The 17,834-nt window shown below is 37.5% G+C and overlaps 1 protein-coding gene across 2 annotated transcripts; it reads right to left on the minus strand.

Annotated features, from left to right (window-relative positions):
- Positions 1–1,111: 1,111 nt before the first annotated feature.
- rad54l (RAD54 like) lies at positions 1,112–12,156 on the minus strand. Of its 2 annotated transcripts, XM_035908336.2 has the most exons (18): positions 11,876–12,156; positions 11,693–11,773; positions 9,978–10,088; positions 9,811–9,871; positions 9,590–9,725; positions 9,393–9,462; positions 8,483–8,771; positions 7,903–8,027; positions 7,672–7,822; positions 7,465–7,591; positions 6,405–6,479; positions 4,503–4,633; positions 4,212–4,322; positions 3,740–3,863; positions 3,585–3,663; positions 3,324–3,503; positions 3,029–3,192; positions 1,112–1,762 (listed from the first exon to the last, which is right to left on the minus strand). In XM_035908336.2, exons 1-18 carry the CDS (start codon positions 11,876–11,878, stop codon positions 1,561–1,563), a joined length of 2,220 nt encoding a protein of 739 aa, XP_035764229.2. In that variant the 5' UTR covers positions 11,879–12,156; the 3' UTR covers positions 1,112–1,560. The 2 variants fall into 2 exon arrangements, with proteins under 2 accessions (XP_035764229.2, XP_087686973.1); XM_087830847.1 differs by lacking the exons at positions 11,693–11,773; positions 11,876–12,156 and adding an exon at positions 10,642–10,712.
- Positions 12,157–17,834: the final 5,678 nt, after the last annotated feature.

Here is a 17,834-nt window from a genome sequence, read left to right on the forward strand (position 1 = left end):
TGACATCCAGTTAGCTGTACATTGTTTGCTAACAAAGGCATCTACCATCACTATGTCTACTCCTTCACTGTTACACCCATTTCCCACTCAGTCACACAAATAGATCCCTTCTTTCACTCCTCTTCTTTTCAGAGCATAGCTCCACCTCTCTAGGCTCTCTTCTATCCACCCAATCCCTAGTCTCAAGTCTAGTCACAGATCACAATGTCCTGTAAGCCCACTGAGATTCCTTCCCAACCTGTCCATCGCTTTTGCAAATGAGAAGGGGCTCATAGCCGAACCCTGATGTAATCCAGTCTCCACCCTGAACTGACCTAAAACCCATCGGTCACTCCTACTGCACACCTCACCAGTGTTTCACTGTTCTCATACATGTTCTGCACTAGTCTTTCTCTATATCCACAATGACACTGGCTGTCTTTCATAGCACGTCTTTCGTCCAGTTTTCCTCCCCTCACAACATGGTGATGGCTGTCCATCCATGAGACTAGTTCTGTTGGAGGTTTCTTCCTGTTAAAAGGGATTTTTTTCTTCCCACTGTTGCCAAAACACTTGCTTATAAGAGGATTATAGGATTGTTAGGGTTCTTCTATTTTCTTTGTATTATTGTAAGGTGTTTACCTTACAATATAAAGCCCCTCGAGGAGACTGTTGTTGTGATTTGGCAATATATAAATAAAACTCAATTGAACTCCCTTTGTCTCTGTTTGTCTGCAACCTCAGCAGATCAAAGTGAAATTAATTTGATCCCTGGTGTGTTCTGTGTTCTCACAGCTACAGTTAAACTCTCAAGATCAGAATTAAGTACAAACATTTTATATATTTTCTAAATCAACAAATTATTACATGCACATTCCTGTGACAATGCAACAGTTTGCCTCACTTAAAAGTAAAGCAAACTGTTGCCTTACTTTTGCAGTGCAGAGTTAAGCTGCACATATAAAATGCATACCCCCATCAGAGAATCTATATTGTGCCATTATCACCAGCAGGAGGTGACACTAGTGTTAGGTCTCTGAAGTGGAATCTGTTCACGGAGCCAGCAATGAACAAAGGCAGAATTTACATTGTGAAAGACCACATGTTAAATGTCCATTCTCAATAATTGTTCATTTATTAAAACACAAGTGGAAAGAAAGTACAACTATAGACCACATGACATTGCTTGGAGCCAGACCCAGGGGAGGGGCTTGTCAACAAGTGCCTGGTGGTCAGGCTAGCACGTGCAGCCTGGCTGGGCTCAGTCACATCTTAACATAACATATTAATATAATATGCCTGTCTTACAAAAGGTGCACACCTCTTTTTTTATTACAGAAGGCTGTGATGACTAACTGAAATCAGACAAAAAAAAATTATCCATACAGTAACGTGCATCACAGCTTGTAAATCATAGCACATTTTCCATAAATGCAAAAATGTGAAGAAATAACTGCCTTCATCTCTGGTTATCAACCTTTATTTTTTCTGTTTAAAACAAATGGAAAAACTCAACAACACATAAATATCCATATTTACAGCATCTGTGGTAGTGTAACACAGCCTTCTGCATTCTTTCTTCTATACTACACCCATCTGGTCCTCATGAGAGCGCTGGTGGAAGACAAAGGATACAGCAGCATCCCAAGACGCTTTCAGCACTTGGTCCCTCAGGCCCTTCTTGTCAGAACAGTGGTTCCAATGGGAGAGGTCACTGTTACAGTCGGCATCATTGTCAGGTTGTCTTGTTTCTCTGCCATTCACACAGCGGCGACAGCGAAACCTAATACAGGAGGGGAAAGAGAGGCTGATTTAGGGCGTGCCATACATTATGATCCATAGTGTGAGATTATTTTTCTATCATAAGTTGCGCAGAGAAAAGACATAACTGTGAGCAAATAATTTCATTTCAGCGGCGCAATTAAATTTCTCACGTGTGAAGAACTTAGCAGCAATGAACACAGTGTCTGCTTTGTGCTGCTACAGTTTCCCCCCCTCGCGGGAGGCTTTTTCCACCTACAGAGGAATCCTGCTAACATGAATCAACTGACTTTTGACTGGATGCCCACAGGATCCTTTGATCAACAGTTCAGGTGATTGTGTTAAACAGTTACATTGGTTATTTACTGCGTAGCAGTATATATACTGACAACAGTCACTGGATTACATCACTGCTGAAGAAATCTTTAAAACCAGGAGATTCAAAGGTAAGTTCTGAAGCCTCTGCACTGCTGTCCCATTAATCTGCATGCCCTTTATAATTAAAAATAACAAGGATGAGGCAAGGAAGTGTGCATCATAATCAATCAATTATAATTATAGCCAAAATAGAAATATAACCATGCCACCAAAAAGCTGCTCAGTCAGCAGCAAACACGTTCACTTTGGTGGGATGTGCAGCTACAAGTGATAAATCAGTACAGACCGAGAAACTGTAGCAGTGGCCGCAAAGCACACAGTCCTGCAGGTGCGACGGCTTCTTTGTGTGGCTGTTGAGTTTTACATGCGAGGGTCGTTAAATTTAAGCACAAAGATTTTAATTGTGCTGTTGAAATTAAATTATTTTCTTGGATTATGTTTTTTTCTTGAATGCAACTTATGATAGAAAAATAATTCCATACATAACATAATAATGGCTTCCAACCATTACTATCCACGTCAACCTAGCAATCAAAATGCCATAACTAACAACTTCGAATCACTTTTTACGACAGTGTTAAACCCTCTCAGTTTTGCTCAAATAACTATTAATCTCGAAAACTCGCATTAAACTCACTTGGTGTCAGTTCTTGTGCGAAAGCCCATAAAATCTAAAAGCACATGATAGGCTGCCCAGAACATGATAGATGCAAGGATCTAACTTCAGCTGCAATGAGCTCTCAACTCAGACAAGAACACATAACCTTTTACAGCTACGTCACTTGTGCCAAGAAAATTTCTACAAGATATTTGGGCTCTAATTTTAATTTACCATTTCTAGAGTAAATTAAGTTCTGGACAATTAGTAGACTGAACAGCACAGACAACGTGTGTGAGAAATGTGTTGTACTTGTCGTGTGTGTCACTAGTGGTCTCTTCGTTGAGAGTGAAGAGTTCTCGGAGTTCGCCCAGAGAGAAGTGACGCTCCACATCCTGTTCTTCATCCACCACACAGCTGCTCAGGGCTTTTTTATGGGCCTGCCTTTGTAGGATCTTCTCTTCAATTGTTCCCGTCTGTCGGGAAACAAGCACATGTCAAAACTGGTAAATCTGTAACCAGCTCAGTGTACATTTCAAAAGTAACCTGCTGTACTAAAACACTGAATGTGAGGTCCTAAACATTGTTGAAAATGCACTGAACTGACAGAGAGAAGTCGGTAGATGTAGCAGGTCTTCTTCTGACCATCTCTCCACACCCGAGCCATTGCTTGCTCGTCATTCGCTGGGTTCCAGTCGGGATCAAACATCACTAAGCGGTTAGCACCAATCAGATTGAGGCCACATCCACCAGCCTTGCTACTCAGCATGAAGATGAACTCTGGGTTCTGAGAAAAAGATGTCTTCAGACGCTGTTCAGAAGTCTTTCAAAGCTCTCAATATTGCTTCAAACTGATTTTCCAACTCACCGACGGGCTGTTGAACTTTTCCACAATCTTGGCTCTTTTCTTGATGGACATTGTGCCATCCAGCCGAACATAGAGGTATCTGATAAAGACACAAAGGAGGAGGAATTAAAATCATTTAAATAGAGCACTTAAAATGGTGATTTCTGCAAATATACCTTCTAGATCTGCAGAGCTTTTCAAAGACATCCAGAGTCTGTGTGTAGTTAGAGACAAGCACCACTTTGTCTCTTGTTGTGGTCTTTGTCATTGCCAGAATGTAGTCAAGAACCAGCATTTTCCCTGAAATAAACAAAGCAATAAATAGAGAGAGGGGAGGCTGCATGACTTCAAAAGAGCACCACCCTTTAGACACATTTACAGAAAATTAGTCCTAAGAAAAGAAGGCAATAAAAAAAGTTAATTCTTATAAAACAATATTTTATTTAATATTATGTAAATGTAAACATTAGACAAGCTATTAAACTGTGAAAACAACCCTGTTCACATTTTTACTTAGCTTACCTATCTGACTTAATGTTCTGATTACATTCTACTAATCTAATGCTAATCTTCTTCCAGCTAGTAAGTGTGGATGACTTGGAAGACCATCAGAGGAGCTGCACCACAATATGCTGTGCACGTTCTTACCAGAGAGCTGAGGTTCAACATCTTTGGTGGAGTAGTTTGGAGGAAAAAGTTCTAATGCCCCTTCAAATCCCTCCTCACGTTCCACACACTTCTCATAGATAAGAGCTGGATCTGAGAAAGATGGCACTCATTTGTATTTTTTCCAAGCAGAAGATAATTCTAGATGTAAGACGACAATCTTGTTTTCTATTAATAGTTTACATTTTAGCTCAATTATGAGAGGACAATTTTTCTGATGATCACTGTAGTGTTCACATATGCAACATTTTGTGTTACATTTTTCTCACTTACGATTGCACAGTTTCTTGAGTGATGTGATGGAAGACAGGGAGGAGACACTTATTTTGCCCTTTTGTAATGTCTCAATGGGTTTGGCCTGCTTTAGAAAGTGTTTATAGAGCTCTGTCTGTAGAGGGGTCAGCCTGCAAGGAATCACAAAGAGACACAAATTCAAATCAAATTCCATGTAAATTAAATCCTGTTTACATTTTTGTTTTGGGACACTCCATACTCCCAAAACACCTCCCACAGGACACCCCGAGGGACACGTTCGAATGCCTTCTCCAAGCCTACAAGACAAATATAGACTGGTTGGGCAAACTCCCATGCTCCCTCAAGCATCCTCGAGTGGGTAAAGACCTGGTCCAGTCTTCCATGATCGGGACAAAAACTGCTCGAGTAAACCTCAAGTAAGGGATATATCAAAAGTATCATAATTTATCAGAAAAATAAATAAATTATGGTAGCCCCAATACTACCCCTCAGCCTCCTGGCAGTAGAATTTTCCTCTGTACGTTTCCTCTGAAAAGTTCAGATTTAATTAGCAAGTCACTAACCCTACTAACCCTACCCTTGGGTTACTGTATTTTTTCATATCTTGCACCAGGTGTTCAATATTTTAACAATGCTGCTAATTGTAACCACTGTATTAATTAGAGCATGCAAGAACATAAAAATATGTCCTTCCAACACCATAAGAAAATGAGACATGAGCTATTTTACGAGGCTTTCTTTCAAGTTTCTTTCAAGTTTTAGAAGGATGTTCATAATTTTTTATTGCTAAAACTAAGCAAGCTTTATAATCACTTAAAAACCCTAATTTTCAATTTTGCAACAGCAACAAATGCAATGTAAAATGTAAAAAACACTGGTGGCTGGCAGTGCTACACAGCCTCCTTGGAGAGGATATTATGCACCTATAATAGCAGATGCAGTTATTTCTCTAAGGTCTACTTAAACAAATCAACTAGCCTTATTTGTAACTGGTAACAAATAATGAAAGAAATGGTACGCTTTAATCTATGCACTAAGTCTGTTGAACCTCAGTATCATTCTCACTACAAACTGTAGCAATACTGACAGAACATTCCACGTCAGGTTTACACAAAATAAAACAATTATAAATGAAACAATAAGCATGTAATAACTTTTAACACTTATATCAAATTGTACCCTGGCCTTAAAATCCATACAGTTACAGCAATCTGACAGCATAAGGTTTAATTTAATCATTATAAAAACTCACTGTAAAACAATAGTTATTGTGAAAATGCTTTCAATATAATTTTGTCAAAAGACTGAAACAATGATGCTGGTATATTATATCGTGCCACTGATAGACATGAAAGATTAAAAAAAACACAAAAACATAAATTGTATCAAAGTGTCCCAGACTCTCCGCAGATGCAGCTTTGCTACTGGTATGAGAAACCTATATGATATCCTTCCTGAGTACTCCATATATAGCATGGGTTTTTTCATTTATTCATTTTTAACTTAATTTTTTTTTTAATCCTACAATACTGCTTTCTTGAGCTATTGTGTTTTCAAAACTTGGCTCTGATACAAGATTTTTAGTAGATGCATGTATGGTTTCAATTTGAAAACCCAAATTTTTATCTTAGTTGATTTATCGTGTTCACAAGATTTTCAGACAACTTGAACAATAACCTTGAGCTCAAAGTCAAAGATTTTAACTTTGAGATTTTTAATAGACGCACCTATAATATCAATCTGAAAAAAACCCTGCGTCACCTCGTTCTCAAGTTATTGTGTTCACAAAGTTGGGTATCCATGGTGCCCAGCACCCACCCAGCTAGCAGAGTGATGACAATTTATAAAAATTTAAATATTAAAGAAGTTATCTCTGCTTAAAAAAAGAGGGTTCTTCATGCTGAGCACCAATCTACCTACCTGCAGCACACAATCTGCTCAATTTTCATAGGAAGATACTTGGACAAGATATCAGATGTCCTCCTTATCAAACACCTGTTGATACAGAATATGGTCATTACAACAGAAGCAGAATAAAAGAGAGTTCAGTTTGTTGAAGACATTCGTCTAAACACAAAACATATAAATAAATATTTATTTTTAGGATGCTTGTGTTTACTTGACTCTGTCTGACAAAGACAAAACAAAGGAGCAGGAATTAATATAATTTAATTAACACAATTAAAATAGTTGTTTCTCCAAATGTATCAGAGATTATGCTGCATAATCTCATTCTAAATCTAATCTATGAAAATCAGATAATGAAACAAAAACATGCTGCATTAAATTACAAAATTATATTTTAAAAGAAATCAAAATAAAAGCTAAAAGCCTAGAAATTAACAGGAACAGGTCATCTTATGAACAGGACATAAGATTAAATAAAGTTTCATCCCCTCTGTGTGTGTCCCAAGGATCCCAGGCACAGGGGGTTCTGAGCGATTCAGAACCCCCTGTGCTGCTTTTTGAACAAAATGAAACAAGTGTGGACATTTCTGCAAGACAATGATGCCAAACATGCAGCCGAGGAAACTTTCAATTGGTTTCAGAGCTGCTACAATTACCCGGTCAATCAGCTGACCTGAATCGAAATGAAAACCTGTGGGAAGAACTAAAGCTCAGAGTTCATAGAAGTGGCCCACAGACCCTTCACAACCTGAGAAATGCATGTAACTAGGCTCTCCATACAGGAAATGTTGAAGCTGTCATTGCCAACAAAGGCTTTTGTATGAAGTATGAAATCAATTTCAGTAAGTGTGTGAAATACTTTTTTCCTGTATCATTTCTCATTATTACACATAACTTAATTTATGAACAGCTATGGGTTCTTTACATGAGTGGATTGAATGACATCTGGTGAAAATTTTGTGTCAATAGCACTTTTGAAAATATATTTACTTAGAAAATAGCACCAGCACCTGCCTCAAGGCAGTTTATATTATAAGGTAAAGTACTTTAGTGTCGTGTTGCATGAACTTACCTGTTAACTATGCTGATTAGCTCCTTCAGTTTTTCTTCCCCACTCAGTCTTTCTTTATCACTGGCATCTGCATCCCGTCCCTTAAGGATGGGAAGTTCGAATCGCTTTTTAAATTCCTGGGATGTGCCTGCCATCCAGATGAAACGTTAAACAACTCTGATCAGAAAAGAGCTTTTTACCTATTTCTGTATTTGTAATGCTGCTTACCAAGAATACCAGCATTAACAAAGTGGACCAGGCTGAAGTACTCCAGAAGGTCATTCTGTATGGGTGTGCCTGATATCAGCACTCTCCTCTGGGCACTCATGGTGTTCAGGGCCTGATATGTCTGGTTGTCAGAGTTCTTAAGCCGATGGCCCTGTAGAATACAATAGTACTGTTACATCCTAACTTTGAGAGTTCTTGATAGCTCTGAATTGTATGGATAAAGTGAAATACTTCGTCACAGATGATAAGTCCAACTTTTCCCCTGTGCAGAACCTCAGCGTGCAGTCGAAATGTCTCATATGAAATGATGAGGATGGGTGTGTGTGCTCTCAAGCTGCGCTGCGAAATGAAACTCTCTGAAAGAACAGAAAACAAACAAATGACCCTTTAGGGAAAGCTCATCTAACAAACGTCTTACTATTTAAACAATATTAGCAATAGCTCTCAAGTAAAACCATCTTCTCTTAAACTTAAGTCTGCTTGGGCAACAATTTCAATCATGTACACTCTATGACAATGTTTAGAATATTTTTATTCTACTGACAAAAACTTTTCACTGACAATCACTGAAAGGTCCTCCTTAAGCTGGCAAAAGATATAATGCTGAGATCAAAGATTATTATACTCAGACAATCTGGGGATACACTTCTTTTTGTTTTTTCTTGGCCAGCTGACCAATCAGAGACTGAGCTTTTTAACAGGGCGGGCTCGAAGAGACAGGAGCTAAGACTATAACTTTGGTCCATTACAAAGCTTTTCCAACAACCTTTATGTGGATATTTACAATGAGAGAGAAATTTAAGTTAGATACCTAGTTGTCTATTAATGCCTTCCTTTGATCCTCCATCAATGGCCAATGGTGTGATACGTGTTCCCAGCCACTTTCTGACTTCATTATACCAGTTATGAACCAAGCTTGAAGGTGACACCACAATGGCCTTGTCTATCTCTGGCTTAGTATCAGGGCTTTGGCGAAGCAGGGTCCAGATGAGGGTGATGCACTGCAAGGTCTTTCCCAACCCCATCTCATCTGCCATGATGCAGCCATAAGATCCTGGTATGCGTCGGCCCGTCACACACTCCCACATGAACTTTACACCCTTAAGAAATTAAAGACATTCAATGTGAATTTCAATGAAAAAAACATCACTTAAGGTGAACTACACTGCTTTTTTGGAGCTGAGTCACACTTCACTGTCTTCTTACTAGTTGGCATAAGATATCAAAGTTTCAGAAGCAGCTTGCAAACTACCTTTGGAGGACTGTAACAAGCTGGATTTGTGGCTAGCTGTGCCATGAGGTACAAATACAATGTTAAATTAAACCGTGACAACATCCAAAACCGTTGAAGACATTAAGAATAACTCTAACTGTGCACAGGCACAAATCTGTGATTCATTACCATTTTCATTCATATTTTACAAACAAATTTAGCAATTTGTTTGCACTAAACATGTGTGGAAACAAATGAAGACTTGGCAGTCTTGGGTAATTTAAACAGAAGTATTTAAAGACAAGAAGTTTTACGTTACAGTTTTTTAATATTCTTGGTTAAACTAACATTTATTCTCTTATAATAATTTAGAGATGATTTCTTTTTGTAAATCTAGAGTCAAGCATGAAATATTCCACAGTACATGTTTAATACTATGATACCGTTGTATGATATGTGCAATACAGTAGCATAGAGTAGTTTATGTGTAAAGATATCTTGTGTTTACCTGTCTCTGATGGGGTCTGAGCACTTTGCCTAACACTGGATCCACAACCACATGAACGGGTAGTTTTTCTCTGAAAAGAGCAAAGATAGCTTGTGTCACACGAGTATTTTTTAAATCACAAACATGAACCGCACTCTGACAAGAAAGTATTGAGTAAAAGATGATGTATTGGAGAAGGAGTTGTGTTTTTGACCTACTTGTCAGCTTTGATCAGGTCATGGGCACTCAGACCTGGAGGCTCGTAAAGAATCAGAGCATCTTCGGCAAAAGGATCATGGAGTGGTCTTCTCACTCCTGCACGCTTTAAACCAAGTGCCCTAATTCCCAGTGATCCTGTAGGTATTTCATTAACACAGCAGTGAAGTAATATGCCTGCTGTACTAAAATTAAAAGAGCCATAGTGAGAGAAAAATGTTACCTGCATAATTTGGAATAGGAATTTTAAACGGTTTGGACAGGATACTTTGAATAAATGCCTCCTGCAGAAAAGATTTTTAACAGGTAAGCCTCGTTAAATCATTAAACTTTATTCACACACAAAATCTATACAAAGATATTTATCTGACAGCTTTTAACAATGCTTACATGTTTTTCACCATCCATACATGCAGGACGGTTGTTGATCTGCGTCAGAGGCTTTCTATGGATAGAAATGTGGTTCTCTCTCATTTCATTATCGCCTTTTCTTCTTTTCTCCTGCATAAAAATATAAATAAATAATTAAAATGTTTTTTTTTTTAAATATCTGTATATGGCATACACCATAAATTAGTGTTATATATTTAAAATATATATATATATATATATATATATATATTTAAAATATATATATATATATATATATATATATATATATATATATATATATATATATATATATATATATATATATATATATATATATATATATATATATATATTTTTTTTTTTTTTTTTAATATATTCTAAAACATTTTTTTTTTTTTTTGAAAATCATAGGTCAAAGCACCAAATTATTAGGTCGCAGTTAATGGCTTGAATCCCTGTTCATATACTGACGTTTCTGGATGTTTGTTTTGTAATTCATAACTCTACATAAAAAAGTAAGCACATTATATTTGTGTGTGTCTTTTAAAAACAAAAACACTAATGAGGAAGCTCTTTACAGTCTTTTAATAACATACACAAGTGGCAAAAAATGATGGCTGGCTAGATGTGTATAACTCATATTTGTATAATTAAAAATATAAAATTACTGTCGCATCTTTACCTTACAATATTAAGCGTCTTGAGGCGGCTGTTGTTGTGATTTGGCGCTACAGTGGTCCCTCGTTTATCGCGGGAGTTACGTTCTAAAAATAAGCCGCGATAGGTGAAATTCGCGAAATAGCCAACTTTATATTTTACAATTATTATAGATGTTTCAAGGCTGTAAAACCCCTCACTACACACTTTATACACTTTTCTCAGACAGGCAAGAACATTTTCAGATTTTCCTCTCTTGTTTAAACACTCTCAAAGTTCAAACCTTCGTAGAAAAATAAGTCCAGTATTATAGAATGAAACCAAAGGCACCCACAGGTGCATTTGATGGTGCAAAACCAGGGGTGTTATGACCCCCCCAGTAATCAGACGCTATCAATATAATCCCCCCAATAAAATTATGAATTATCTTGCATAAATAGGCTGTTGATTTTCTTTACTCATTTCAATTATTACCAGCAAAATAGTTGCATGTTTAATCATCTGGAAATTTACCCAGATTTATTTATTTATTTAGACAGAGATCTTGAACCCCCCCCCCCAATGTTCAGCACAAAGTTACGCCCATGAACATACAGTACAGCACTTCAGAGTCACACTGCTAGCGATCGAAGATTTATGTAAATTTGACGTGCTGGACGCTGTACAGGAGATGCGGTACGGAGGAGATTGATTGACAATGGTCTACAGCCAATCAGGACGCAGAACACGATGTGCTATAAAAAACAAAAAACAAACATGTAAAATTGCACAAAAAAAATCCGCGAATCAGCGAGGCCGCGAAACCTGAACCGCGTTATAGCGATGGACCACTGTATACAAATGAACCTGAATTGAATTGAAATTTTTAATAGGAAAACCCTTAATCTAAGAAATCAACTTGGGATGTAACAACTACAATTTAAAACATCCTATTCTCCTAGGATGCCTAAAGGCTAAAGTACACGCTTACTTTCCTATTTGAAATGATGTCTAAAGGCAGGTTTAAAAAGGTGTGACACAGGTCAAGAAGCACTCCAACATTAACACCTTAGCTCCAGCAGTGGTCCTGTACTTACAGGTTTATGTGTCCACTCATCTTCACAGTAGTCTCCCTCCTGCTTGCGTTTGGCAATCTGACTGGGAGCGAGACTCCTCCGCTGGGACGGAGGTTCATATATTGGCATTACAATTTCTTAATGAACATCCTAATGTAGTGTGTAGGCCAAATGAAATAACTACGAATCCGTCTTATTACTTACCATTTCCACGTCTATTCTATGTGGCTGTAGTAATGCTGAGACGTCTCGCCTCACCGTGTTGCTAGCGTTTGTTCGTAGTTACCGCTGTCTGCTTCTTGTCTGTGCCGGTGTACTCCTCCGGTACTATAAACACTCGTTTAACAAATACGTGTTCCTAGCGTTAACGTGAAACGCACTACTAGGTGTATATAGTTAATAGCAAAATCACGATAACGTCAGTATACTTAAAGTATACGGCGCATTTTCCTCCTCGATTCAACTTGGCGCTAATTGTTGTACAACACTACGGAAAGCCGGAAGGGCAACAAACTGTTGTAGACTCGATCTTTATTCGTCCTGTTCAATGAAGCAGAATACCTGTTGAGTTCAGTCTGTTATTAGTGACATTTCTTTTCAGCGCTTTATTTGAAATTATAAAGTGAACAGTCAGTCATTACAGTTCAGTTTGTACAGTAGACATACCAGGCAAATAAGAGTAACAATTAGCAGTACAAATAAAATAAGAAGGGTAAGTAAAGCGGGGGGGGGAGGGAAAAAAGAGCCATGTGACAAACTTCATAATAGCTTTGTACTTGAAAATTGTATCTGTGACAGCTAATTTGTTGCTGTTATTAGTGACATTGCAAACACCCTTCAGTAACCATTCCGTCATTGACAGGAAGCTCAGTCATGCTTTTCAGTCTTGAAATTGAGCAAAAAGTAACAAAAAGTAATATCAATGACACTCTGGCACTTTGTAACAAACGGTGTGGTTGATTGTCCCGATGAAAAAGTTTTTTGTTTTTTTCCCCAATTTTTTAAAACGTGTTGATGGATCAATAAGTTTAGAAATTAACACAACCTAATGTTGATTTATTTAAACTATGAATATGAACCAATGACTATTTTGAATTATTCTATTCTGTAGATGTGGCTGGCTTTTGTAAACAGCGCTCTGTAGCACCTGCCCGACGGCAGCAGTTTGGATGGTTTATGTCCGTGATTTGAGGGGTACGCTTAGGCATGTTCTCTGGCTGTTTCCTAACACTCAGCCAACGTATTTGCCCGTAACCAAACTGCAGGGGGTGCAACAGGGCCTCTGTGATGTCCTTAAGGTAGCTTAACACCTTCATGACCACAAATGTCAGGGTGATAGTTAAAGCAACGTTTTACAAAACAATGCAGAATGTATGGGAAACTGTATTAAAATGTAGAAACTGACTGAAATCCTTTTCGGCTTTGCTAAGACTGATGATGAATAATAAAAAAAACACTTTCATAAAATGTACTATAGATGTCTTAAAACTAGTTTTGCTAATACTGTACGGATTGCATAATTTTAAAATGCAGTAAATTACCCACTGTGAACCAGTTGTACATATTTGTTTTTTATCTCCTTCCACGCTCTGCACATCTCTGGTAAATCACCACATTCATTTTTCAGGGCAAATTCACCTTTTACACACGAGTAAGAGTGCTGCTTGCTCAACTGTCTGTATAATTTGCATTACATTAAAACTATCGTCACTTCTTAATGATTCCGACAAGCAGCAACCCTACTGCTGCCTGTCTGTAAAACTTTCTGAGTAAATGTCATTGACGTGGATTTTTCCTTTGAATAATATTAATCACCAAAGATTTGTGAATAAATTTATACTAAAGTGTAACTTAAAAATATACAGAAGTCATTTCCACTTGATGAAATGATCTGGAAAGTCAGAATACGCCTGTTTAGTTAATTTAGGCTTGCTCAGTCAGTTTCCGGTGCACAGCTGCATTCATGAAAACTGTGACATCAGATTATCACTCTTTTTATCTTAGGATAATTGTAAGAGCATGTACTCTTCTCAGGAGAAATTGCCGCCGGCGTCAATGAGGTTGTTTTGTGAGTGGCTCCTGTCACAGATCTTCAAAGAAATCACCTCACTCCAAACAGCTGATAAGAGTTACACACCCGCCCACATCTATAACGTTCAATTCAGTTCAGTTCAATTTTATTTTGTTTATACAGCGCGAAATCACACCAAAAGTCGCCTCTATTCGCTTTATACTGTAAGGCAGACCCTACAATATTAGCCACATGTATACATGTGTTAACATTTATTAGAACATATATGTAATGTATTAGACCATTAACAATGGTCTTTGAAAGCCTGGAGAGAACTTTTAAAAATTACAGTAGTTGAAAGTCTGGCCTCTCTTATGCAAAATTTAGAGAAATGATGGATGAATGATGGCTCAAGACTTTTAAGTTTAAAGAAATTTAAAGGATTAATCTATTACAGAAAAAATGTAGGTCATGCTCATAATTCTAACAGAAGTCTGAACAACTAACAATCCATCAAACAAATCAAACAAGAACAAGAAACTAAATGAAAAGGTAAGGGTTTTTTGGGTTTGTTTGTTGTTGTTTTTTTGGTGTGTGTGGGGGGGGGGGGGGGTGTCTTTAGCCATCAGAATTGTTGGGAACATATTGGTCCATTAGATTGACCTTTGTTATTTTATTTTATTTTATTTTATTTTATTTTATTTTATTACAGACTGCACAGATCCCTAACCATCAAACGTGATTCTCTATCAGCAAGCTCGGTGATGGTAGGAATGAAGAGCCGATAATGATATTTGGTGATTTGAAAATCAGATTTTTTTTTTCAGACAAAAAATATAAAGGATTATGTGTATTTATGGCAAATAATATGAGTGTGAAATTTAAAAATAAGCTTCACTATCATATTATTACAAGGTTGTTATTGTGGATGTCCAAACATCTCTCTTGCCAACGCAAAAGTTGCAGAGAGCCCTCTAGTGGAAAGATTATGCAAGATCAACACTCATAACATGGTTGAAGGGAGTTTCACCCATCTCATCTTTACTGATTTAATGTTCATTTATTGACTGTTATAAATGCTTATATCAATAGATCGGCAAATGGCTAATAGAAGCCTCAACCTTGCCCTATTTACTTCACAGTTTTTAAGATTGTGGCTTTGTTTTTGTAAATTAATAACCACTGGCACCAGGTTCTCACATTGTTGGTTTCCCTTTCTTACCTTCCAGCCTGCAGTCTCTCAGTATATTTAGTATGTCAGGAAAACAATCACACAGCTTTCTGTCCTCCTGGTTCAGGACCCTCAATCATCCAAGTAAGGAAATCCCAAAAAGTTGATTCTGTTCATTTGGACGTAGTATTTTCAGTGGGAGAAACATTTTGTCACTCATCCAAGTGACTTCTTCAGTCTCAGCTGACTGCAGGTTTCCCCAACCTTATGAAAGGTACTTTTGCACAGTAACTGAAACAAGCACCACTGACAAACATGGGCTGTGAGGTCAGTTTCTTCATCATTATTATGCAAATTGTCATGGCAATTGATCAACAACCGTTGATCAGTGGTCATGAGCATTATTCAAAGAGAGTTGGGGAACGGCTGCAATCACAACATTGTAAGATGGTGAGAGATGTACCCTTAGGCCCCCTCATTGATTCAGAGATGGTCTTTCCCTTTTCATGTAAATGGCCTCCTTGACTCTGCACTCAGACCAGCGTTCCTCCCTGTCCAGGATGTGTACATCCTCATCATTGAAAGAGTGTCCACTGGCCTGTAGGTGTGAATAGACTGAAGAGTCCTGGCCTGATGAAGTAGCCCTTCTGTGTTGTGCCATCTCCTTTGCCAGAGGTTGTTTGGTTTCCCCAACGTATAAATCATGGCAATCCTTCTGGCACTCAACAACGTGCACTATATTACTCTGTTTGTATCAGGAGACAGCATGTTTTAGGGGGTTTAAAAACCACAGAGATGCAGTGTCAGAGAAAATGCATCTCAACTGTTTCAATACTTCTTACTCAGGGCCTTCTTTATAAGGTTGGGGAAACCTGCAGTCAGCTGAGACAGAAGAGTCCCTAGGATGAGTGACAAAACATTTTCCCCACTGAAAACGCTACGTCCAGATGAACAGAATCAACCTTTTGGAACCTTTAAGAACTTTAATCAGATGTAAAAAGTCATACACAAGTTGTACCTTTACTATAAAAAACAAAAAAGGGAATGTTGACAAACTGAACTTTAATTGCAGGATAGTTCTAGGATATTTTACAGGATATTTTATGTAACCAATTTTATCAAGGGCAATTTATTTAATTAATTTTAAAGAAAAGGAAAAACAAAAACAAAAAAAACACAAAAAAAACCCTAAAACGATCAATTCTAAACTGTTGCTAAATATACCCACCGCAGAACCGCAGATTAATTCTTTCCCTAGCCATGCAGAATAAAATCCCTTTGAGGATGCAGAACTCCAAAAAAGTTCCCAAACTTCCTCCAAGTTCCAGTCCAATATAGGAGCAATGAGTAGAGCAAATCCCCAAAATAGTAAATCAAATTTATACTCTACAGTGGATTGAAAAAAAGAAGCTAAATCCTCTGTAACATCCAGTGCATATTCCAGGGTCATTCCAGGGTCTTCGACTCTTATGCTCACTTTGACGAAATCCTGAGGAAATAAAATGTAATTGTATTTATACAGTTTTAAATCCTGTTCTTCTCCCCATCGAATCACTCGATTCAGACTTTTCGCGTATAATTAAAAGAGTTTAAAAATGAAAAACACTTTATTACATGTTCTGCTTTTTATGTTGTAATTTAACATGATCTAAAAGTTTATTTGGTGACACAGAAACAGAGTATTTTAAAACTTTACATGTAGTTTGGATCCACACAAGTCTATATGGTTTGTGTGCAGCCCTATTGAGAAATGCCCACAAAAAATTGGACACATCGGCGTAATTTTATGCTTAACATTGGGGGGGTCAAGATCTCTGTCTAAATAAATAAATAAATCTGGGTAAATTCCCAGATGTTTAAACCTGCAACTGTTTTGCTGGTGAGTAAAGAAAATCAACAGCCTATTTATGTAAGATAATTCATAATTTTATTGGGAGGGGGGTTATATTGGTAGGGTCTGATTATTGGGGGTTGTCATAACCCCCCTGGAAATTATGCCCCTGCACCAGACAATGGTTTGTACTCACTCAGCATCAGCCCCATCACCTGACTTTGATGGGAGAGGTTGACAGATAAAATTACTTCATGATCACTGCAGCGCAAGAACAGTGAAATAATGAATTGAATTGTGAAATAATTAATAGTTCGTCAGTTAAAAAACATAGGAAATGAATAAATGAATTATATTTTTAAGGAAATAAACTGATATTTAATTACTTAAATATTAATTATTTCCCATGTTTATTAATTAATGACACATTAATGAACTAACTAGTGATGTATTTATTCAGTTTTCAGTGCTTGTGGCCCTCCATATTTAAATGAGATCCAATCCAATCCAATGATGATTCAAATGATGATTCAAAAGCTGTAACATAGATTAGGGCATTACATGTAAACACTCTCTTGAGCTTTAAATTTCCATTTTATAAAAGTCACTTACTGAGCACCTGCAAAAAAATCTCTCATCTTCCCCAGCTGTGCAGCTGTTTTGTGACAAACTGCACAGAAAAGACAAAAGGTAATGTGGTGGCTGTCGCTGTAGGTGGTAGAGCAGGTCACCTCGTCAGGTTAGTGGTTTGATCCTCATCTGCTCCAGTGTATGTAAATATCTTTGGGCAAGACAATAATCCCAAATTGCTCTCCGATGCCTCCATCAGAGTATTTATTTTCTGACAGTTTTCTTCTTCCCACATTTTTAAACAAACATATGTACTTTCTACTCCTTATAATTTCAAAACCGACTCCTTAATTTATGTTTAATCCATCTGAGGGAAGTTTTTATTTTATGTCGCTGCACACCGTCAACCAATAAACCGATTTGAGCTGAAATGGAAGGAACAATTACACAGAAAAGGCAATGCTATTCATGTATCTGTCACCAGGGCTTATTGCATACGAACAAGTGAAAGAGGCAAAAACACAATTTATGCATCATTTATAGCACTGTGCTCAGGGGTTAAAGTGGGATAGAACGACTG

Source organism: Neolamprologus brichardi, chromosome 17 (genome assembly GCF_056152115.1).
Source record: "Neolamprologus brichardi isolate AB-2024 chromosome 17, ASM5615211v1, whole genome shotgun sequence".
Lineage (NCBI taxonomy): Eukaryota > Metazoa > Chordata > Actinopteri > Cichliformes > Cichlidae > Neolamprologus > Neolamprologus brichardi.

Excerpts from the sequence above, each read along its gene's own strand:
- rad54l (XM_035908336.2), bottom strand. Across the intron at positions 9,872-9,977 it reads GTATGGATGGTGAAAAACAT|GAGGCATTTATTCAAAGTAT; the intron begins GTAAGCATTGTT and ends TCTTTTCTGCAG. Across the intron at positions 3,864-4,211 it reads TGTTGAACCTCAGCTCTCTG|GGAAAATGCTGGTTCTTGAC; the intron begins GTAAGAACGTGC and ends TGTTTATTTCAG.